General features: G+C 37.9%; 1 protein-coding gene across 3 annotated transcripts in view; it reads right to left on the bottom strand.

The window, feature by feature from the left end:
• Positions 1-14,191: 14,191 nt before the first annotated feature.
• The window catches only part of USP13 (ubiquitin specific peptidase 13), a 148,298-nt gene continuing 138,317 nt past the window's right edge, over positions 14,192-24,172 (bottom strand). For all 3 annotated transcript variants that reach the window (XM_074190991.1, XM_074190993.1, XM_074190994.1), the window contains 2 exons: positions 15,847-15,931; positions 14,192-14,468 (listed from right to left, as the gene is read on the bottom strand). In XM_074190991.1, the coding sequence (XP_074047092.1) occupies positions 14,375-14,468; positions 15,847-15,931 (179 nt within the window). In that variant the 3' untranslated portion in view covers positions 14,192-14,374. The remainder of the gene's footprint in view (positions 14,469-15,846; positions 15,932-24,172) is intronic.

The following is a 24,172-nucleotide window of genomic DNA, read 5'->3' as shown; positions in this document are numbered from 1 at the left end:
AAGACATGCTGCTGCCTCTGCTGCTTCTCCCTCATGCTCAAGAATGTGAGAAGACACTTCTCGTACCAGCTTTGGGCTCTGGTTTTATACCCACACATATATAGCAAAGAAAAAGTGACATCTAAATGTTTACATTCAGTTTCTAACATTAAAATGGACCCCAATTAAGGGATCCCTAAATTAACTTAAGGAATATGGAGGGTTAAAGGCAACCCCCTCTTCATCCTGGGTGATCCTTCAGCTGTATATTTCATGCAATATTAATCTTATAGATGAGCCCAGATCTGTGGCAACTGAATATCGCTCTTTAAGATGCAATTACTCACAAAAAAAAATGACCTGTTTCTCTATCTATGTGTTTCATTTCTTCATTTGCAAAGCACTAATGCTAATGTAGTATTTTTGTACTATTATCAGAGGCATGCCTTCCTCTTCTTTTTTTCAACATTATTAAATGGTATTTATAAATCTGTGTGATTTTTAAGTATGTTTTCAAATAAACTTTATCTGTGGCTTCAAGTGGTGTTTGAGTATCTCATGAAAGAGATGGAAAAGCAAAACTGTTTCATACCAAACAGGAACTTCTAGAATAGTACAGATGAAAATGGGTGGGATTTCTAGTCTTTGGGTCTGGGATCAAATTCTGCTTCTGCTACTTATTAGCTCCATGATTATCCATGACTCCTTTCATGAAGTTTTTGAATCTCAGTTCCTTCTTCAGTGAAAGGAAGAAGATGAACTTCATTGCCTTTGAGGTTTTTTCCCAGTCCCAATTCTATGACTTCTTCATGCTAGATTATTAAATATATCAAATAGATGGCAATCAGAGGAGAAAAACTAAGACAGACAAGCATGGGGAAGAGCCAGTGTTCATTTGAAAATAATTTGAGGGGTGGCTAGGTAGCACAGTGGGTAGAGCACTGGCCTTGGAGTCAGGAGTCCCTGAGTTCAAATCTGGCCTCAGACACTTAATAATTACCTAGCTGTGTGGCCTTGGGCAAGCCACTTAACCCCATTGCCTAGCAAAAAAAAAGAAAAAGAAAAGAATTTGAAAGAGTGGTGCAGTGAAGAGTGCCAGCCCTGGAGTCAAATTCAGCCTCAGACACATACTTGCTGTGTGATGCTGAGCAAGTCACATAACCCTGATTGCCTCTGAAAGATAATACCTTTGAAGTACTTAGAGGCCATCAACTCCATCTGTAAGATAAGGACACAGAGATTGTTTAGGTTACTTGTCCAAGGTCACACATTTAGTAAGCATCTGAGGCAGGATTTGAACCCAGATCTTGATCCCAAGCCCAGAGCTCTAGAGTGGGTATGAGATTCATAACAGGAAGGCTATTTCAAAACTCCAAAAATTTATCTTGATGCAATAAACTTCAGAAATTTAGACTGAAGCCTACATTATAAGGGATTGTTCTTCAAGTCACCAGACATTATTTAAGCACATACCATGAGCAAGATACTGTGCTATGTGCTAGGGTTACAAAGACCCACCAAAAACTGAAAGCTTATCATCAGGGAGCTCCTATTTTACCTTGGCTTGAAGCAAGTAATCAACTTGTTCTAAGGTTCAATATGGCAGCCAACATCCACTCCAACAATCCAACAAGCACTCATTAGATACCCATTTTGTATCCAAAAGAATAGGAGTCCCTTGACGGCAATTACTCTATGACCCTATGAGGCTGCAAGTCAGGCTGCTGTTGTCCAGTGGTAATCATTGCAGGAAACTACTGGCTTGTGGATTGTGTGTTGACACTTCTCCTGCCAAGGAAGGGGTGAGCCAGCCAGCTAAAACGGGTCCCCTACACACAGAAGGAAGAACCACTGAACAAGATCAATCCATAGATATTTATTGAGCATCTACTATATATGAAGAGATAGCATTGTACTTGGAACAAACAGAAACTATACTCTTAAAAAGTTTAAAACCTTGTAGAAAAGGGTAGAGGAAAGAGATGACATTCACACCCAAAAAAGCAGCCATACCATAGGCATGGGTGTATGGATATGTGGGTGGAGGGACCCCAGGAGTAAGAGAAGCTCACTTTTAGGGGAAATGATCAAGGAAGGCTTCATGAAGGAAATGGCACTTGAAATGGGAAATAAAACTAAGAAGCAATAGGCATGTTCTGGAAATGGCAAGCAGATCAATTTGATTGGAAAAGAAAATTGAAGGAGAGTAGCAGGGGGAACATTGAAAGTGATTTGAGGGGTGGCTAGGTGGCACAGTGGATAGAGTACTGGCCTTGGAGTCAGGAGTACCTGGGTTCAAATCTGGTCTCAGACACTTAATAATTACCTAGCTGTGTGGCCTTGGGCAAGCCGCTTAACCCCATTTGCCTTGCAAAAAAAACCCTTAAAAAAGTGGTTTGAAGAGAGAACTTCAATGAAAGAAGCAGGCAGTTGGTCATTGAGCAGGAAAGTGGCCAATGTTTTATCCCAAAGGATCTGAGGGTATTGCCTCAAATAGATTAAAACACACTCATGTCTGCTCACCCTCTAAGACTTCTCCATGACTTCTCATGACTTCATCATGTAGGGAAGGGAAGAAGCCTATCTGTTAGAGTCTCTCTCTTTGGATACATCAATTATTTATGTTTCTCACTATGAGAGTAGCCCTAAAAGTTGGGTTTTAAGGATTAGTTAATATGACAAGATACATGATGGAGGGTGGAGCACATTGTGACCCAATTGTACCTCTTCTTTCCATCCTGTTTATTGCCAATGTTCTCAATCTATCCTTTCCTCTGGCTCTCCCTGCCATAAGCAGCAGAAGAAATGTGAAATACTAGATCCTCTACTGTTCAGGGAAAGGGGAGCTGGGAGTTGTCAGGAAATGGAGGAGATAAGGCATTGATCAGGTTTAAGAAGAGGTGAAAGAGATCCAATATGAATCTAATAGGGTTAGAAAATAGCATGAAATCCACTAGGAAAATCCCTGATGACCTCTGATGATTCTATGATTCTTTTTTTTTTTTTTAGTTTTTGCAAGGCAATGGAGTTAAGCGGCTTGCCCAAGGCCACACAGGTAGGTAATTATTAAGTGTCTGAGACCAGATTTGAACTCAGGTACTCCTGACTCCAAGGCCAGTGCTCTATCCGCTGCACCACCTAGCCTCCCCATGATGATTCTTAATTATATAACAATTGGCAAATTACTGAACATCTGTGATCCTCAGTTTTCCTCACTTGTAAAATGGTGATAAGCCCCTTCGGTCCCTACCTCATAGGGTTATCAAAAGGTTTAAATGAGATAATGCATATAGGCTTTTGCAAACATTAAAGCTCTGTAGAAACATAATTTTTTCCTGCATGAATCTGCTCATCTGGAATGAAGTCAGTGGGAAAGAACAATCATTTGAAATAAGTGGCAAATATATTTACATATATGCATACATATATGTATATGTGTATATCTGCACAGGTCTATGTGTACACGCATGCATTGTATATATGTTTGGATATAGACACAAGCATATATATGCATGCAGATGTGTGCATATCAATGAGACATTTCTTACTTAATAATAACAATATGGGATTGTGGCAAACAAAAGTTCTCATTAAAACATAGTTGCATGAGGAAGGGAAAGATAGGCTCATAGTTTCACTTATTAGTTTCCCATGAAATACTGAACAAGCAGAAGAGCAACAAATGAAACAGAAATTATCAATCCAGAGAGTACGTACGCATGGTTGGAGTCTTGATCTGCTTAATTTAGAAACATTATAGAAAGTAATGACTGAACATGAGGAACATCTGGTTGGCTAACAGTTTCCTAAAAAGTAAACAAATGAAAAGTTTGCTAGATCAGAAACCGTACATCACTTTCCCATTTCTTTCCTAAGCATTCAGAGAAATGTTGAAGCTATTTCTGTGTCTTTTTAGGTGGCTCTTGAATCCTGATTCTTCCTAAGATAGGATACAGAAATGGTCATCTTCCTTGATGGAATAATTTCAATTCAAAGAATATACCCCAGATACATTATCCAAAAGAAGAGCCATCTATATATTGATCCTCAAAGCAGCTTTATATGTAATTGTGAAACTAAAATAATAATAATAATAATAATAATAACCTGGAAGCAACCTAAATATCTAAAAGGAGAAGAATTGTTAAATAAATTGGGGTATACTTAATGCAATGGAATCTATGAAGTAATTAAAATGGGTAAGTAAGAAAATATAGAAAAGGCTACAGAGTTTCATGAAATAATGCAAAATGTTAAAAGCAGTACTAGAAGAATGGATTACCTGAAATGATTCTGCCCATCACCTTCTACCTGTGTGCACTTGAACTAATCACTTTTTTCCCTCAGGTGTTAGTTTCTTTATCTGTAAAATGGAGTGAGGCTAGATGACCTTGAAGGTCCCTTCCAACTCTAAATCTATAGACCTAAATTACTAAGCCAACACAAACTCTTTGATCCAGGATGCCCAAAGCGATCAAAGGAAAAGATTATATGCCTTTATATATGTGTATTTGTATACATAGATACATTTTATATAAGACTAGAACCTGGAGATATATATATATATATATATATATATACATATATATATATATATATATATATATATATATGGCAGCTCTTTTCATGATGGCAAAGAACTGAAAACTAAGTAGGTGCCCATTCAAAGGAAAATGGCTGAATAAATTTCGGTATATGAATGAAGTGGTTACTAAAAAAGAATGATTTTAGAGAAATCTGGGAAAATTATGAACTGATGCAAAATAAAGTGAAGGCAAACAATTTGTAAAATGGCAACATTGTAGAGACAACTCTGAAAGAAGAAAAAACTAATCATTCCAATGACTGACAAGAGGACTGATGAAGCACATTCTCTTTTTTTCAGATAAAGAAGTAGGTGATGAACTCAAAATGCAGAATGAGATTTATTTTGGGACATGGACAGTTTGAGAATTTATTTTCCTTGATTCTGAAATTTATGGCAAATATTTTGCTTTCTTTTTTCCAGTGGGAGGATGAAGAAAAAAATAAACAAATAAATAAAGTGGTACTTGGAAAATTAAATTAATTTTTAAATCCATGATTATATGAGGAAAATGGAAAAGAATGATTGGATAAAACATAATGTCTGAGGCATGCTAGGAGTTTAATAAATAGTGGTTGATTGTTGATTGATTATTTGGCAAAGAATCCTAATGGAGACAGAGAGAAAAACAAAAGTATGATGAGAATTTATACCCTGAAAATTATCAACTTAAATGCAAATATTAATATTATTTCTAATGAAATATTTTAATGGGGGGTGACTGCTGGACTTTTAATAGCAGATTTTCAATAGCAGCATTCCTATGACCTGAAGAGTCTGCCTCACAATGAAAATGCTGACAGATTTCTAAAGAATTATTTTAAGGGGTGGCTAGGTAGCACAGTGGATAGGGCACCAGCCCTGGAGTCAGGAGTACCTGAGTTCAAATCCAGCCTCAGACACTTAATAATTGCCTAGCTGTGTGATCTTGGATGAGCCACTTAACCCAATTTGCCTTGCAAAAAAACTTAAACAAAAAAAGAATTATTTTAGAAATTACTGTCCCCTGGAGACCCTTCACTTCTTGTAACAGTAATTGTTGGTTCTTCCTCTATCTTCATGGAGACTGACACCACCATAGAAACAAAGGCAGATTGAGAATGATCTCTCCCCCTCTGTTTTGAAACTCAACATCACTGGCAAAGTCCTCAGGGGCTCTGGATCTATAGCCATCATGGTCACAGAGTATTTGTTAAGAGTAGAAGCAAGGAACAGTTACTGGGACTAAAGTCAACACTCGATCCTCTGAAGAGAAATCACCATCCTCAGGATCATTGCTTCCAAAGCGGCCCTTAGAAATCACTTCCCTAGTTGAAAACAAGTTCCTTGAGAGAAAGGATTGTTTTCCTTTTTTTAACTTTCCTTGTCATCTTTTGTCTTAATCATAGTGACATAGGATCAAAGATTTGGAGCTGAACAGAACACAGAAGGTCATTTCATTTATCTTTCTCATTTTGAAGGTGAGGGGAAAAAAGGAGGAGGAGAAGGAGAGGAAGAGAGAGGAAAAGGAGGAAGAAGAGAAGAGGAAAAGAAAGAGGGAGAAGAGCGAGAGGAAGGAGAGTAGGAGGAGAAAGGCGTATTTACATAGTACTTTAAAATGAAAAATGATTTTTAAATATCTCAATTGATGCTCACAATAACCCTGGGAAGCAGATTTTATTGTATTGTCATTTTACAATTGAGGAAACTGAAGCAGCCAAGCAACTTACCCCAGGTCAAGTGATTTACCCAGAATCACACAGCTGGTGAGTGTCTGAGGTCAAATTTGAACTCAGATCTTCCTGACTCAAGGTCCAACACTCTATCCACCATTCAACCTAATTGAAACTACATGACTGAAATGCAAGTTACTATTTAGAAAGAAAACAGCCAAAGCTTGTGAAGACATAAGAATATCCTTTAATTAAAACATTTGAATGAGGGATCACACATTCCTTTCCATCACAGTAAACACTCTTCCAAAATGGGGCAGTTATAAGCAAATGATTGTGCATGCTACTGGACAGAATCAATTCTTCCTTCTAGAAACAACCCCCTAGCAAGCTAAACTTGGAACAGGAAAAGATTCCCGTTTATTAACACAAGGGAAAGATAAATACCCCAAAAAGTTATTATGGGCTTGGTAATTTCCCTGAAATAATCTGGGAGAAGATTGTCTGAGGCATGGAAACCACAAAGGAGCCCCTGGGAACAGATGCACTCAGGTGGTGTGAAAGATGTTTAAAATTATGAAAAATAGGTGCAGGTCCTAGCCTTAGCTGACTTATTGGGTTATAGAATAGACATTATTTTTGGTTTGTTGGAAATTTATACTCAACAAATTTGTCATTTTGTTCAATTGTAGGGAGTGTCCACTACAAGGACTTTCTCACTGATTCACTCATTGAGTCTGTGCCTTAGAAAGGATTCCTAACCTGGGGTCCTTGAACTTGTGCTTATCTTATTTTGATAACTGTATTTAATTATAATTGGTTTTCTTCTTAATCCTGTGTGTTTTTATATTTAAATTACATTAATGTGCGTTATTATGAGAAAGGGTCTGGAATCCTCACCAGACTCACAAAAAAGTTAAGAACTGACTCAGAGGATCCAACCTAAAGATGATAAATTTAAAAACATCTGATATCTCAGGATCCATTTCATCTGACAGACAACGTGCTAAGTGGTAGAAAGACAAAGACAAAAATGAAACAGTCCCTGTCCTCAAGGAGCATACATTCTATCTCCTTCCACTTTGGAGCATAGTGCTTAATGTTTGTTAATTGATTAATTGCAATTCGTTCATTGTTCATTGGAAGTGCTCTGAGATCTACAGAGGTTAGATGATTCACCCAGGGTCACACAGCTGATGTTCTGATGAATATTTAATCTCAAGTCTTCCCAACTCCAAACCTAAGGCTCTCCTCACTAAGTATCTCATTGCCTCTATCGCTTTTTAGTTAGAAAGAAAAAGAGGAATTAAGGATAGTTCAACCAGTATCTCTAGAGGGGAAAAGATATGAACTTAAATGTACTCCTGGCTGTCCCAGAAATGACCCAGAATTGGGACAGAATTTTAACAGGGTCATAATCTACTGAATATTCTCCTTAGGAAGGATTATACTCATACGGCATGGTTGAGAGTGAGCAATATTTGGGATCAGGAAGATGTCAGCTCAGATTCCACCTCTGACATTGTCTAGTTGGTGATGCTCAGTTTCCTCATCTGCAAAATGGGACTATCAGTGCCTCCCAAGATTATTGAGAAATTGAAGTCAGTTAATTGTACAGGGCTTTGAAAACTATAAAGTGCTATATACATGTAAGGCATAATTATGATTATTGGGAAAGGGGCTGTATCTGTGATTTTACTGATACAGGGAACTTCCAGATGAAAAACTTACCTCTGTGGATGTCAACTAATAGACCTAGTCTACTGATTTCACCATCAGTACATCCTTCAATCCCTGCAACCCCCCTTTTCCATTGGTGAATTCTTCCCTAAATCTCCATTTGAGAAATGGTCCAAGTCGGTCATAAGACAATCCTCATAGGGCTGTGCTTCGGACTCTCTGCATATTACCACCTTGCCCAAGTGTGGGTATCTCCCTCACCCTCAGCTCCCTTTAATTTATTATCTTTCCTCATTAGACTATAAACTCACTGAAGGTAGGAACTGTCTTTATATTTAAATCCTTCTTGCTTTTTAATTTGACTTGTTGATTTTACAACAGAGGTTCTTAACCGTTTTTTGTGGCATGAACTCCTCTGAGAGTCTGGCAAAGCCTATGGACTCCTCAGAATAATGTTTTTTTAATCCATAATTGAAGGGAATGCTACACTTAGTTAGAAGTTAGGGAAAATAAATAGGTAAATTTTGGGCTCATCCTTCTTTACAGAAGCCCTGAAAACTATCCATGTCTTAGAGAGTTGCCTGGAGGCACTGGAGGATAAGGGATCTGACCACAATCTCAAAACTAGGATGTGTCAGAGGTAGGGCTTGAACCAGGTGGTTCCAAATGCTGTCTTTGTGATGATTAATATTATTTATGATGATGATGATGATGATGATGATAATGATGATATATTTTCTGTTTCTAAAGAGGAAATAGAAATGGGCAAGAAACTCTCAGGAAAATGATATGTACCCTCAATTTCTACTAGTCAAACTTCTCCCATCTTCCCAGATTGTGCAACTTAAGGGCATCCCACACTAATGAACATCATGACAACATGTGACTTTGAAGAATGTGAGTTCTTTATAACTCTGTGGATCATCCATGGCAACAGTCTCTATGATATTATAGTGACTTTTATTGAATGGAAAATCCATCCATCTCATGTCAAAGACATGATTTAGTACAGTGTATCTGAAATCTCAATGCAGTTTAAGATATTCTTTTGATGTCCAAGAGGCAAGACCTGTACTTTTCTAGGTATTTTTTCTTGAATCTAGGGGAATAGGGGAGAAGGAAAGGGGGTATAGGGAAGACTCTTTTTCAGGGATAAGTGGGATGTTGAGAAGGTCCTGGAAATAAGCAGATGTTGAGGTATCTTCAATTCAACAAATATTTATTAAACACCTACTCTTTGCCAAGCACTATGCTAGGCACTGGGGACACAAAGCCAAAAATGAAACAGGCCCTGCCCACAAGGAGCTTCCATTCTATTAGTGGGAAAGAACAAACACCAAGCCACAGAACTTGGAAACAATCAATAACAAAAACCATACTTCCTTACTACACCCAGTCTTAGTCTCACATTATAGATCTCATTAAAAAAAAACATATTACAATGAAGCACCTTGGATGTCCTATGAAGTGGCTAAAAGAGGAATCTACCTTTCTGTTTAGCACACAGTAGGTGTTTAATAGATGTTTGTTGAATTTTTTTTCCTATTTCCCTCCCTCCTTTAAAGAGACCATTAATACATCACATAAGATCAAAATGGATTCCTAGTTTTCTGGGGGTTTTATAAGTCAAATAAAATTAAAAATTTGGAGCTAGAAGAGACCTTGGAGTCCATTTAGTTCAACCCCCCTCATATTATAGATGAGGAAACTGAGGCCTGGAGAAATTTAGTAATTTGTCTAAGATTGGAGCATGGATCTTCAAACTCCAAACCCATTGCTCTTTCTACTGCTTAGAGGCAAAAGTAAAATATATATAATGTACTGCAGAAATTGAAGTCCATAGTTTGGAAGGGACTCACTCAGGGTCACTGAAGTAAAAGTTAGCAGAACCATGATTTGAATAAAGATCATCAGACTACAACATAGTGGTCTTCCCATTTCTCCATTCTGCTGCCTCCTCAGGACAAGATAATGACTTGAAAGAGGAAGTTTTCCAAAGAAGCACCTTCTTTAGTCGCTCTAGTTCTCCCCATAGATGGATAGCAAATGGTATTTACATAGATTTCCAATAGCCATGTGATAATAGTGTTTGTTCATCCATAGAATGTTCCAGTGTGTTAAGTGTGTCTCTCACACAAAATTCCAGTTTCCAGCTGAGGTTCAGTTTGTATCCACATGGAAGATTGAATGGTCCATTCCAAGTCTAATCCTCGGACAGCTGCCATGTTTCTCAGATGATTACAAGAGGGATTTGTTTGATTGTTTTAAAAAGGCTAGAAAGGAAACCACTTTTATTTGATCTAATCAAGAATTTCACATCCTGGGGCCTGGCTAGGGAGAAGAGGAGTGGACAGGTACAAAACCTGTCTGTGTAGAAACAGCCCTTTATTTCATAAGGCAGATAAAAAGCAGTATTTGTGCTCTCACATTCCAATAGTTGGATCAAGCAGAAAAGGAACATTTTTCTGCTTTTGTACCCCATTATCAACAACTTTTAAAATGAAGCTTCATATCCCAGAATAGTATGGTACAAAACCCTATTTTTTTTCAACATCTACATGCACTGAAAATGTTTACTTTTAAATGAAGAGTCCCATCCTAACAGTTTCACTCTGGAAGGGACCTTAGATATCAGTCATCTAGACCCCTTCCTCTCTCTCCTCTAAAAGATGAGTCAACTTTCCCAAAGAGAGGAGGTGGACTTGATTGGCATCTTTCCCACATTCAGTGGCAGACGCAGGATTCAAACCACGTCAGTCTTTTGTGGCTCCAAATCCAGTGTTGATTACACTGAACCACTTCATTCCTCAAAGACATGATTTAGTACAGTGTATCTGAAATCTCAATGCAGTTTAAGATATTCTTCTGATGTCCAAGAGGCAAGACCTGTACTTTTCTAGGTATTTTTTTCTTGAATCTAGGGGAATAGGGGAGAAGGAAAGGGGGTATAGCGAAGGCTCTTCATTTAAAAACTCACAAGCATTGCTTCCTTGGGCTCTTTTTGTCTCCCCACCCCACCCCCAAAATCAACCTGACCTCTTGAAAGATTGTAAAAAAGAGGAAAGATCAATCCATGCCCTGGCTGCAGACTCAGAAAATCTGGGTTCAAATTTCCTCCTTGACACTAACTACTTGTGTGACACTGGGTGAATACCATATCCTACCGAGGCATCAGTTTCCTTATCTGCACAATGATAGGATTGAGTTGTGTGACTATGATCCTATGGTCTGGTAGTTGGGAGAGGGAAGGGCTAAGGTTAAAAGTAAAGAAGACCTGGGTCATGGTTTGGGTTATACTATTAAGCAGTTGTGTGACCTGGGACCTCAGTGTCCTCATCTGTAAAAGGAAAGGCTTTGATTAGATAAATTCTAAGGTTTTTAGCAACTAGAATGGCACCATAGAAAGGTCTAAGCTCAAATCTGGTCTCACTAACTTAGCTGGGTAAGCCTGACTCTAACCCCTGCTTGCCTCAATTTCCTCATCTGTACAATGGTTATGATAATAGCACCAACCTCCTGGGGTTATTAAGAGGATTATATGAGACATTTGTAAAGTGCTTAGCAAACACTAAGGAACTATATAAATGCTAGCTATTAGTATTGATAGCTATTAAAGTATCAGGGGTTATCTAGTCTAATATCCTCATTTGACAAGTAAGGAAATGCCTAACCCAAAGTCACACAGTCAGTGACAGAGAAGGGATTTGAACCCAAGTCCTTTGACTTCTAAACCAAAGCATTTTCCACTGTCCCATGCCATCTCTCAAGTCTTGCCTCTAGGATGAAGTCTTGCCTCTGATACATACTAATTGTGTAGTCACAGACAGGTCACTTAATCTCGGAGTGCCCCAAGTAAGTCTCTAAGAGTAGGAATTACTTATTTCTGCTGATGTAAGGAGTTTCCCATGCTAAGGAAATCACAGCTCTGGAGCAATTTTTTAAATGAAGGAAGGAAGGGAGAAAGGAAGGAAGGAAGGAAGGAAGAAAGGAAGGAAGGAAGGAAGGAAGGAAGGAAGGAAGGGAGGGAGGAAGGGAGGGAGGAAGGGAGGGAGGATGGAAAGAAGTAAGGAAGGTAGGCAGGAAGGAAGGAAGGAAGGAAGGGAGGGGAGAAGGAAAGAAGAGAGGGATGGAGGAAGGAAGGAAGGAAGGAAAGAAGGAAGGAAGGGAAGGAGGGAGGAAGGAAGGAAGGAAGGAAGGAAGGAAGGAAGGAAGGAAGGAAGGAAGGAAGGAAGGAAGGAAGGAAGGAGACCTCAGCCTCAGGAGCCCCTCTTACTTTCAAGTGCTTTAAGAGTTCTATTTACTTGTGTCATCTACCTCCAAACAAAAGATCTGCACCCCTAGTAGACTAAGAAGTCAGACAAAGTGAAGGCATCCTCTCCATCTACCTACTTTTAATTGATAACTTTCAAGTCAAAGAAGCTATCGAATGAGAGAAGGGAAAGGGGACCCATCATGAGCTAACAATGCAGAAGCTTGTCATTTCAAAGTACCAGGACAACTATCATCTCATCCTACCTCAGACCAGAGAGGGAAAGAATTCTTCTCCCCCATATGAATAGGAGGAAAGGTAAAGGAAAATGAAGTGATTTGCCAGGGACACTAAACCAGAGCAGGACAAAGTCTGAGTCTCCCAACATGTTGCTTGTTGTGCTTTTCTCACTTGACCATAGAGATGCAGCATGGTGGACACTGGACTTGCAATCTAATGATTTAGAGTCACATTCTAGCCCTACCACTTAAGAATTGTGTGACCTGCCTCAAGTCTCATCACCTCTCTGGGCCTCAGTTTTCTATTCTGTAAAATAAGGATGTTGGACTAGATGACCTCTAAGGTCCCTTCCAAATTCTAAATCTCCAACCCATGATCCATATTGTTTTTGTTCTCCTTTGACCATCACTGATCTTGATTATCAAAGGCTGTTTCTAATTCAGCACACAGTGCAATTAGAGTCATGCTTTATCCAGTACAATCAATCCCAACTCACTCGGAGGAGTAATTAAGAAATTCCTTGAATAGTATAAACACCAAACAACCTCCATAACTTGGGGCAAACAGAGGGAACATGAGGGAAAAGTTCAAGTTTCACATGATTTTACTATCAATTCCAATAGTATCATAGGTTCTGATCCCAGACAGCTAATCAAATATGGACCTATAGAAACAATCAGACTGATCTTTATATAATGTAGTAGTCAATGAATTTACTCTGCCCTCTAAGATTTTCCCATGATCTCTGATAGTCAAAACACATCACTGGAGAAGAGGAGCCAGAGGAAAGAGGAGATCAATTGACTAGAAAACAGGGAAAATGGTGGATGAAATGCTCTGGCAGACAGGACTGCAACCATTGACCTGAGAATGGGCCCTGCAAGGTCCTGGGGAGCTGATCCATAAGGATACACTAGAGAATGTATTGAGAATCAATTAACTGCTTCACTGGGAAAAGGAGCCTATATTTTTGGCAAGACTTGAAACAATTCTCCATCTTGGGTAAAGCACCAGAGCATGCTTAGAATGCATGGTGGTGGAGAGCTGGGATGTCACTATTTAGGGAAATTACTCATAGCAGCTAAATGGACACAATCCTCTTTCACTCTTGAAATCTAAGTGGAAAGCTGAGTTCTGGTAGTTCCTGAGGTATAGATCCCTTTAAATAAAGGCTTGGATATTTTTTTTGACCACATCCAATACCAAAAAGTTTCAGCATTTAAAATGACTCAACCATTGAATTTCAAGTGGATTGTACAAGACAGTCTCTCTCTCTCTCTCTCTCTCTCTCTCTCTCTCTCTCACACACACACACACACACACACACACATTCACATACTCACACACACATACACACACAGACAAAATTAGGTTATGAATATTGGGTTGACTCAAATTTAAAATATTTTCATGGCAGATCTAATATATTACATATAGATAGATCAAAATTTATTATCTGTGAGTCGGTGGGGGCGGGGGTGGGGCATATCTAAGGCCAATGTGAGATCACCTCTGTTTTTTCCATATGAGGTAATATGGATCTCTTTCTTAGGATCCAGCAGGGCCCTGCCAGTGGGAAACATGAATTGGCTTCAGTGAAGATCTCTAACGGTCATTCTGGGTCCCCAAAACCCATTGAGGGTTTGGAATTCACTGCAAAGCCCTTTCATATTTTTGGCTTTTGGGCAATTTGCCCAATTGGCAATCCGGAAGCTTCTGAACATCATTTCCTTGGATGTTTACCAAAAAAAAAAACAATCAGTCATCTAGGATGACAGAAGAGAAATTTGCCGACTACTACTCCAGAAGGCATTAAAAAGCCAAGGGGCTCTTTAATTAAACTATAATACCACATGGATTCCTGGATGTTTGGCAGTCCTACTTTTTTCCTTTGTCTTTCTTCCTCTTCTTTTTTTTTTAATTTTTTTAAATTTTTTGGCAAATTATGAAGGCATATGGCATCTTCTGGGCAAGGAGATTATTGGAGGCCTAGCTTGATATCCTGTGGTAAAAGTACATGTAGCCCAGGTCTTTGGGGGGTCTTTCTGAGGCACACACTTTGTGGTCATTGTAGATCACCCATCTGCAAGGAAAACATAGAAACAACCAATGAATTTACAGTCTATTTGGATCAAGAAAATATTTTCCCTCCCAGAATTAATCATTATTCACACAATAATAATAGCTAACATTTCTATAATACAAGTTAATGAGGAAAATGAATCCAGATGACAGACCCCAGAGGTTTCCTTGTTCATTCCCTTAATTCTATAGAGGAAGAAACTGAAGTCAAGGAAATTAATTTTTTAAAATTTTTTAATATTTATTTAAGGCAATGGGGTTAAGAAACTTGCCCAAGGTCACACAGGTAGGCAATTATTAAGTGTCTGAGGTCATATTTGAACTCAGGTCCTCCTGACTCCAGGGCTGATGCTGTAGCCACCTAGTTGCCCCTGAAGTCAAGGAAATTAGATGATTTATCTGTCTGACAAGATGCAAGAATCAGAGTCAGAATTTGAACTCAGATCACGGGATCATCAGTTTCAAGTTTTGAAGGATTTCCTCAGTCTCCTAATCCAATGTTCATGGATTCTCAAGGAAGATTAAGAGACTTGTCCAAAGTCACACAGCAAATATGCATCATGGACAAACTTCATATGCCTTGAAAATGGAAGCTTTCTTAGTATCAGGCTAAAGAAGATATCAACCTTGTCTTTGCAAAGGACAGTTCCATGCCAAGACCAACCCCAAACCTCCAAGGCCATTTGGCCCAGCACAGAGGTGATTTAAGTACACTCAAAACAAGGTCTAGTAGAATTGCTTTTCTCTGAGATTCCATCTGAGCTGGTACTTGTAATCCTTCTAGTTCTTAGAACTGGCTGATCAGCTGTGGTGACCAAAATACTGTCACTTTGGTGGCCAATCTGATGATGATAAGCATCTTTAAACTTAGCCATGCTGGTCCTTAAATTCCAGGGATGCCTAATGTAGGATCTATGTGGAAACCTGACCAGCTCAAGAGAACCCACCAGACCTGGAGTTCTACAGGCAAAACTTCCAGGATTTTAGAGCCATGTTCATGCCCTGATGAGGTAGAATATCTGTCTTCAAAATCTGCCTTAATAACTATGTGATCCTGGGTAAGTCATTCAACCACTACTTGCCTTAGTTTCCTCATTTGTAAAAAAATTCCTCATTTGTAAAAACTATCTCAGCAGGTTGAGAGAATGTATATAGAATACTTTGAAAACCTTAAATACTATATAAATATTATCGTCACTTTCATCATCAACAACATTATTAAACATTTTAAGAACCTCATTGGAGAAGAAAAGATACTAAAAATCCATTTTCACTAAACAACCAATAGTGACCAATATTGAATGCAATTTGCAGAAATTGCTCTCAGGAACAGCTTTCTGAGAGGTAAACCCTTTTTCTCTTTTCCAAGATGGACTCACCTGCCTTCCTTTTTCATATGACAAACATAATGGCCACTCATGGTAGATGGTCCCATGTGGCTGATGAATCCAAATAGCTCATATCCTGTGGAAAAAAGAGGGAGAAAAATATAATTGAAGGGTCAGCATTGCCAGAAGTCACCTCTAGTTACATTTTTCAACCAAGTATGGATACTTAAGAGATCACTTAGGTTTCTAAAGACACTCAACATTGACCCTTAATTCTGCTCTCTTATCAGAGTCAGTGTAGCATATTGTAAAGAACCCTGGTGTCAGAATTAGGAGATCTTCTTTCAGAATCTACTTAGGCACTTTCTAGTTTTTGAGAATGTGCAAGGCAATTCAAAACTTATAGCCTCAGTTTCCTTATTTTTTAAATTAGGGTAATGATACTATGATCTCTATAGAACCAAAGAGTTATGACTTAGTAGCAAAAGACAAAAAAGAATGCAATCTGAATAATTCTGATTTCAAGAGTGCCTTAATCAAAATACTTGTAGCATAAACTATCACTACATACTCAACTAAAATTCACATCTGCATAGGCAAATATGTATATACAGACACACATTTACCCTGTGGCAAGCTGTTGTTAAAGGGATCTAAGAGATTCCAAATTTCTTTTTCTAATAGAAATGTAAGTTTTGATCTGTTTATTTTTAAAGGAAAATTTGTATAAAGTTATTTTATCAGAGACAAAGAAAGAGATGAAGACAGAGAGAGTCAGGGAAACAGACACAGGAAAAGGGGGGGAGGGAAGAAGGAAAGAGTCCTGTAATTTAAAAAAATATGAAATAGCTCCTACCTTCAAAGAACTTACTTTTTAACAATGTAAATAGCATATATGTGTCTAGCTGCTCTACTATTTAGTCTTAGGCTGTAATTAGACAAAATGTCTGCTGTCTTATTTTGTGAGAAGGGAATATAAGATTCACATCAAATAGGCACAAGGCAAATTTTGTTGAGAAGAAACCTATAGCTAGGGCATCCAAGAAAGGTCTCCTTCAGAAGGTTGCCTTTGAACTGTCAAACAACACATGGCAAGCAGTCAGCATTCCTGGAATAAAATACCTGAATTATGACTGGTTATATCAGCAAAATATCACTTAAGATGTCAGGCAGATAAGCTCCAAGGCCAGTCAAGCCTCAAAAGACCCAACACTGCCCATCAAAAGCATGATATAGTGAGCCCAAGATACATTTTCTCTCCTTTTGGCTCAAAACCTCAGGCGCACTCAGACAATCATAAAAGCAAACTAATTAAAAGGAAAATGTTTCCTTGGCATAAATCTAAGTCCTATAATTAAAATTAACAATGTTTATCAATACCAGCAACCATCAAATGCATTATTCAAGACCCCCTGCTAGAAAACAACCCCAATAAAGAGGCTGGAGTTCAGCTAATTTCCAAGACTTCCACAGACACCAGAGATCTTAATGTACCTCTGTGCCCAAAGAGAAAAATCAAAACAGCTCAATCAAGGATTCCTCACCACACACACACACACACACACACACACACACACAGAGTAGTCAAGGGCACCATTTTTCCCTTCTGTCCATCTAGTTTTTCCCCTCTAAATCTCTTATTTCTTTTCAAATGCAAGACACAATAGATAGAAGAGGGACTAAAAGTCAAAAAAGACTTGTTTCAAGACCTACCTATGACATATAATTGACTATATGATCCTAGACAAGTCAACTTATCTCTCAGTATGTCACAACTCAATAACCAGAAAGAACAAATCACTGATGTGCACTGGTAAAGGTAGTTTTCAAACTGGGAATTCACTACATAGTTAAAAAATCAGAGGTTCAGGTTGGGAAAAAAAATCTAGGAAATAAACTATGATTGATTTCTTCTGATAGGGTATATCTCACTTAAAAGAGATTACCATTAATCTTTCCCACTTGTACAGAGTGTCCAGGGCAGTTTTAAACTATTAAAGTTTTAAAATAGATCCAGAAATAGTTTTAGTTTCAAAAATAATCATTAAAGCTCAAATCTACACTTAATCTTTTGGGACATTCTGTAGTTGGCATAAAAAAAAGACATCCCTGACTTCTAAACCCCTGGCTTACAAATAGTCCTACTTACAAATGGCCATGGCCACCTCTATTGGCCTAAGGAATCATTTCCTCTCCCCCCCACAGACACACACACAGACACTATAGCTGTAATGGAAAAACTTAAAATTTTAGAGGTTTGGACTTAAAAGTGGAGGAAACAATAAAAAAACAGGAGTGGTAGAACAGACTGTCAGGAAGAACAGTTCTGCTGTTACTGCTTGGCCCTTGTTCAAAAGCATCTTCCTTCACATTGAGATATTTTTCACTTTGCTTGTTTTACTTCCTAAAATTCCACCACAGAGAGATTCATTTGGGTTAACAAGGATACTTCTTTAAAAATGTAGAATGCTTCAGAAGCCCTTAAGTAGTTATCAATCAGTCACATTTAGTATGAGTTTTTAGCCCTGTAATCTCAACTGATATAGGGAACTCCTAGTGGTTCCCCCTACACTTTACATAGATAAACCACTTTTCTGTAACTTATAGACTTAAATAGTTGCCTGAGATGCTCAGAAGATAACTGATTTGCCCAGAATCAAACACCCAAAATGTTTCAGGGGATGAATTTAAATATAGTTCTTTCTGACTCCAAGACCAGCTCTCCATTCACTACACCCACTCTCCCTTTGAATATCAGGTCTCCTAGAAGCTTAGTCTAGATTCTCAGGAATACCTCTTCATTAAATACTTCACATCTTCAGTTTGTTTTTAAGAGGAGGCCCATATTTTCAAGACCTTGTTCAGGATATTGCTGTTTTATGATCATATGCAAAAAGCCTAGAGTACAGAAACTCAAGACTACCACCCTAATTCTGACAATTCCCTTCACAAGTATTATAAATGATTGAATGTTCACTTAAAACTTAAGAATATAAGAAATGGACAAATATTTTCAAACTGTAAAAGATCTGCAAAAATATGATGAAAATGACAATTATAGAGAAGCATGAGAAGACTTATATGAACTGATGTAAAGTGAAGTAAGTAAAACTGGCTAATCAATATATATATACAGCAATATAAACAAAGATCAACAACAAAACTCGAATTCAATACTATAGAATTACAAGGAACAAGTTAGGTCACAAAGAAGAGATATGAGAAAGAACCTACCGTCTTTCTTTGGTGAGATATAGGGTACAGTGGGTATGGAACAATCAGAGAGTCAATAAGTGCCTGTTTACGTGCTGGGCACTGTGCTCAACTCTGAGAATACAAAGAAAGGCAAAAGATGGCCCCTGCCTTCATGAGCTCACAATTTAATGAATCCACAACATTTAGTTTAGTTGATGTATTGACTAATTTTGTTGAACTCTTTTTTTATTCTTTGTTTTAAAAGATGAGTCTCTGAGAAAAATATTGGAGAGATGTATATTGGAAAATTAAATAATGTAAACAAAAGAGATATTGAAATTTTAGTTTGTATAATAAATAATGGTAATATTATATGGTAAATATTATATATAAATATCACCTAATAAATAATCTATAATAATAGTAGACCACATTTCTCCTATAATGCTATTCTACAAGTCACAGAATAGTACAATTTCTGAGGAATTAAAACTATTAGTCACCCAAAAGACAATGGGTGTACTGAGTAGGATGCTGCATATTACCAATGAGTAATTAATTACTAAGACTAGCGGCATAAAGGATGTGATTAAACATACAACCAGAAAAAAATATGGGCCAATTATATAGCAAGAGCAAGAAGTAACTCATAGGCAATCTGAATGCACTATTGGTATTCCTATGGTGCAAATACATTCGGAGAAAGGGTCACAGTAAGCATGATGGATCCCTTGTAGATGATTTGTGGGAGGCCATGGACAATGGATAGATTCTAATCTACATCACTGGAGTGACTATTCATAATGAGAGATCACAAAGCTATATGAGCATCTTTTTTTCTTCACAGCATTGAAAAAGAGATAATAAATTAATAGACTGGCCTAGTAAAACTGACTCTAAACATTGAAAAATATATACTCAGTTTTGACTTTTAAATACCCTTTTCCTCCATGGGAGACCAGGAGGAATCAGGCTAATACTAAGATGATGGAATGGTCAAATTATTCTCCCCCTCCTTCTGCAAAAGGAATCAGACATTGGCCTCATTATAGAACTCACCTGTCCCCCACACCACCAATCTCCCTCAGCTCTATCTCTGGTACCTGTTGAAAGCAGGGTCCTACATTATGCAAAAGAATTCTGTCTTCCCCTCCCTTATTGGAAAGCACTCCTTTTAAACAAAAAATTCAACAACCAGTGCACAGATGTGACTGGAAGAACATAGGGTTCTGACTAATCACAACCTAATCACATTTTAACTGCATTAGTAATCAGTGCCTTCTTAAAAAGAAAAAAAAACTAGCATCAAGTGCAAAGAAACACATTTTTCAAATGGTAGAAGCCCTGAGAGACCACACTTGAATGCTTCACTTTCTACCCTTTCCCCTTTCCATTGATGCTTACAGGACACTTAAAGAATTGCCCCTAAAGTAAGTGCAAAATGGCAATGAATGGATCCCTCTTTTCAGGACCTTTCTCTAATATCTTTCCCTCTACTCTCCAGCAAAAGAAAAGGGAAAACCATCATCTCTGAAAGTAAATAATGTTCTCCAGTGACAGGCCTTTGCTCTCAAGAGACCCATGTAAACTCCCACCCTAACAAATGTCTTCACAGAAAGGGGTCCTCATGCAGATAGTCCCTCCAATGAAGAATGTGATAAAAACAAATGTCATCTTTCCTTACTGTCTATGAGATCTCTTAATTAAAGTACTAAGGTCTTGCTCTTTTCAAAGTACTCCTCACCCATATTCCTTGAAGAGCAATCTATAAAGCTGAGCCCTAGTTGAGTTTTTCTCAATTCTTTGTTCTGCTAACAAGCAGCAATTATCCTTCACCAGCTCTCAGCCATCCCCAACAAAAAAAGCACAATGACCCCCCAATAAAAAAAAATCACAGTAACTCAGAAGCCATCCATCTAAAGAAAATGTAGGTTCCTGATGAAAGAAACTAGAAATGATGATTGAATTTCTCTGTCTCCTACTATTTGGAATTCAGGCAGTCCTTGACTAAAAGTAATTCTATTGACTCACCTTGCATAGCTCTAACCAATTACACAATTAAAACCAGATTAATATGATACAATAGGCAGTACAAGAATTGTGCTGCCCCACGTATCCCTCTGGCATGTTTTAACACACTGAACCCTATTTGCCTGACTCTGGATTGCAAAAAGCTTCATATCACCTTGTACAGCTTACCTCCTGAGGCCTTTTCAGTTCCTGGCCTCTAGCTATGCCCTCCAAATCCCAAAGTCCCTGCTATTTCATTCTGTGCTGCCCCTCTTCTATGAATCTTTTAAATAAGTAAAATTTAATTAAATTTTATGTGAATTATTATATTCTCTGCCAAATAAATTTACATAAATATTAGATATCTTTATACCAAGAAAGATAAAAATACATGATTCAAAACTGAATAAGAATGGCATTTGAGGTCAGTATGAGATATCTATTGGCACTTTGGAGAGCAGAGAGGCTTCAGCACCATGGCCAGTGATCAGAGCTCATTTAAGTATAAATGTAGATCAACTCTGAGGATCTTTTCAGCTTATGGGCATTTCATTACCACTGTTGCAAAACAGGGGTATATTCTACAGTGTGCCAGCAAAAGTGTTATTCCTAGGTTCCAAAGCACAGTCTTGGCATGAGTAATTGTATATCTCTACCTCCCCCCCCCATTCAGAGACACTACCAAATGTCAGTTATAAGCCCTTCCATACCTGAGGGACTAACACACAGACACACAATTGTTCACTGAGTTATTTTTCTTCTAGTCAATTCATTGCTAAAGAGAAACAAAGTCACACATCATAAAATTTACTTCTTAGAGAAACCAAATAATGCACCATTCCATAACCCAGAGCCTGACCTGAGTCTTATTCTTGCAAAAAGTAAATTCAGACTGAAGAAAGACATCAAAATAGGTTATTCTAATTAACCAAATAGTCTTGGAACACCTCTTCTTCCTCTTAAATATACCCAGTAACTGTGTCCTTCACTCACCTCCCAACATTTCTACTCAGCAAAGAATTACTTAGTCCTCCTTGTTTCATCAAGGCCAAATCACACCCCATTGAGCCTCACCCTTAATGCTGACCATTCAGAATAGACTTTCTAATCATAATAGATCACAGTCTATTTGCCTCCAAGATTGTTAACCTTGGGATTTTCTTTAAGTCTTCCTGGAATACTCTCATTATTCTGATTAGTGATTACTTCCATCAACCCGGTATTCCAAATAATACCAAGATAAACTTTGCTTAGCTATGTACTCTCTGGCCAACTTTTCACCAGTTGTATCTTACAGAGAGAGAGAGAGAGAGAGAGAGAGAGAGAGAGAGAGAGAGAGAGAGAGAATGTTATTTCTGCAACTGCTCCTGGAAAGGGTATGTTAATCTAATCCCCTGATGACTTCTCTCCAGATGGCATCCTTCTAACGTTCATAACCAAAATCCTCTTATCTGGTCAGTGGTCCCCCTATTCTCTTTCTATTAGATTGTAAGCTCCAGGGAAATAATTGTCTTTGCTTTTGTATTGTATGCTTTTGATACAGTGCTCAGCACATGCTCTGCAATGGAAAGCTGTTGATGTCCTACACTATTCATTTTCATGAGATTTGGCCCAGGGTGCCTTCCAGCACAAGGACCATCAGGCTTCAAAGGATGAATGACTCTTTTTGAAGTGCTCAACTTTCAATTCAGAGGAGCACATCAGACCCATAGTAGGACATACACAACATTTTAATGCTACAAAGCCCTTACCTAAATTATTATGTTTGGTCTTTATAACCACTATGGGCAAAACAAGTATTATTCCATTTTATAGGTTGAGTCCCTTGCCTGGAGTCACTTGGCTAGGAGGTTATATTACCAGATCCTGAACCTAGGTTTTTCTGAATCTAAATATACTGGGTTTTTTCATACCATACCATTTTCCATCTATAGCCAGCTATGAGACTAACAAGTCACAAAGAACAATAAATATTTATTAAGTGATTGCTGTATATTAGGGACTGTTAAGAACTGAGGACATAAAGAAAAGCAAAAAAAAACATAGTCCGTTCTATCTAAGAGAATACAATGACAACATGGAAATAACTATCTATATACAATGTATATATAGTACAAATGGAAAGTGATCACATGGGGAAGGCACTAGCAATGGAGAAAAATAGGGAAACATCTTACAGAAGGTAGGATTTGACCTAAGTCAACTATTAAAAACCTGAAGGAGACTTGTTGGTGCCATCTGGAATCCTCAGAAGAAATAAAACACTTTAGCAGTCTACTGAGTACACTTATAAGAATATTCTACCTGCCTCCAGTCTTCTGTCTGCTTTACATCAGCTCCATCTTGTGGTTTGCAGAGTTTAATTCCCTGTTCAAGAAGACCCAATCTCTAAATGGAAATCCATTAGAGAAAAATTGATTAAGCAATGGGTTGATGGGCCATAGTCTATGTAATAAATCCAACAAAATGGATTAGGAAAGACTTTGACCATTTAGGTTTTCAGCAGGGAAGGAGGACCAATGATTTGCAGTGAGTAACAGAAAGGCCTTGAAGTGAATTTGGAATTCAGTAGGATAATATCCCGGTTTTGTCTAAAATTACTGAACCAAAACTGAATCAATTGGAGAAAAAAAGACATCTTTCATATGAAGACAGAGATTTCCTCTTTATTATATAGAATGGCTTTCTGGAAGGGGAGGGTGTAGTATACAAAAAAGGATATACAAATAATGCTAAAACAAATATTAATTAAAAAATTTTTAAGACAAATTTCCTGGTTTCTTGAGTTCTGCATCAAAAATTCATGTTGGTTCAAGTAAGATTCCTACATCACAAGATACCATTATCCTTCCAATTTCCTGAGGTTTATAACCTTGTCATTATGTTCAATTCCTCCTTCCTCCTCACCACATATATACACTCACTTGCAAAAGCTTTTCATTTCTATGTCTGCGGCATCTCTCACAGAGATAATCTCTTCTCCCTACTCACATGGCTACCATCTGAGTTTAGGACTCCTATTTACATATTTCAATGACCTTCTAATTGATCTTCCACCTTCAAGTCTTCCTATTTTAGGCAAACCTCCACAAAGACAAAGAGATACAACCATGTTAACCCACTACTCACTAATCCTCAATGGTTGCCTATTGCTTCTCAGGTCAAAGTTAAA

The sequence above is a fragment of the Macrotis lagotis genome, chromosome 6 (assembly GCF_037893015.1).
Source record: "Macrotis lagotis isolate mMagLag1 chromosome 6, bilby.v1.9.chrom.fasta, whole genome shotgun sequence".
In the NCBI taxonomy this organism is placed as follows: Eukaryota; Metazoa; Chordata; class Mammalia; order Peramelemorphia; family Peramelidae; genus Macrotis; species Macrotis lagotis.
This window is presented reverse-complemented; position numbering and strand designations above follow the sequence as displayed.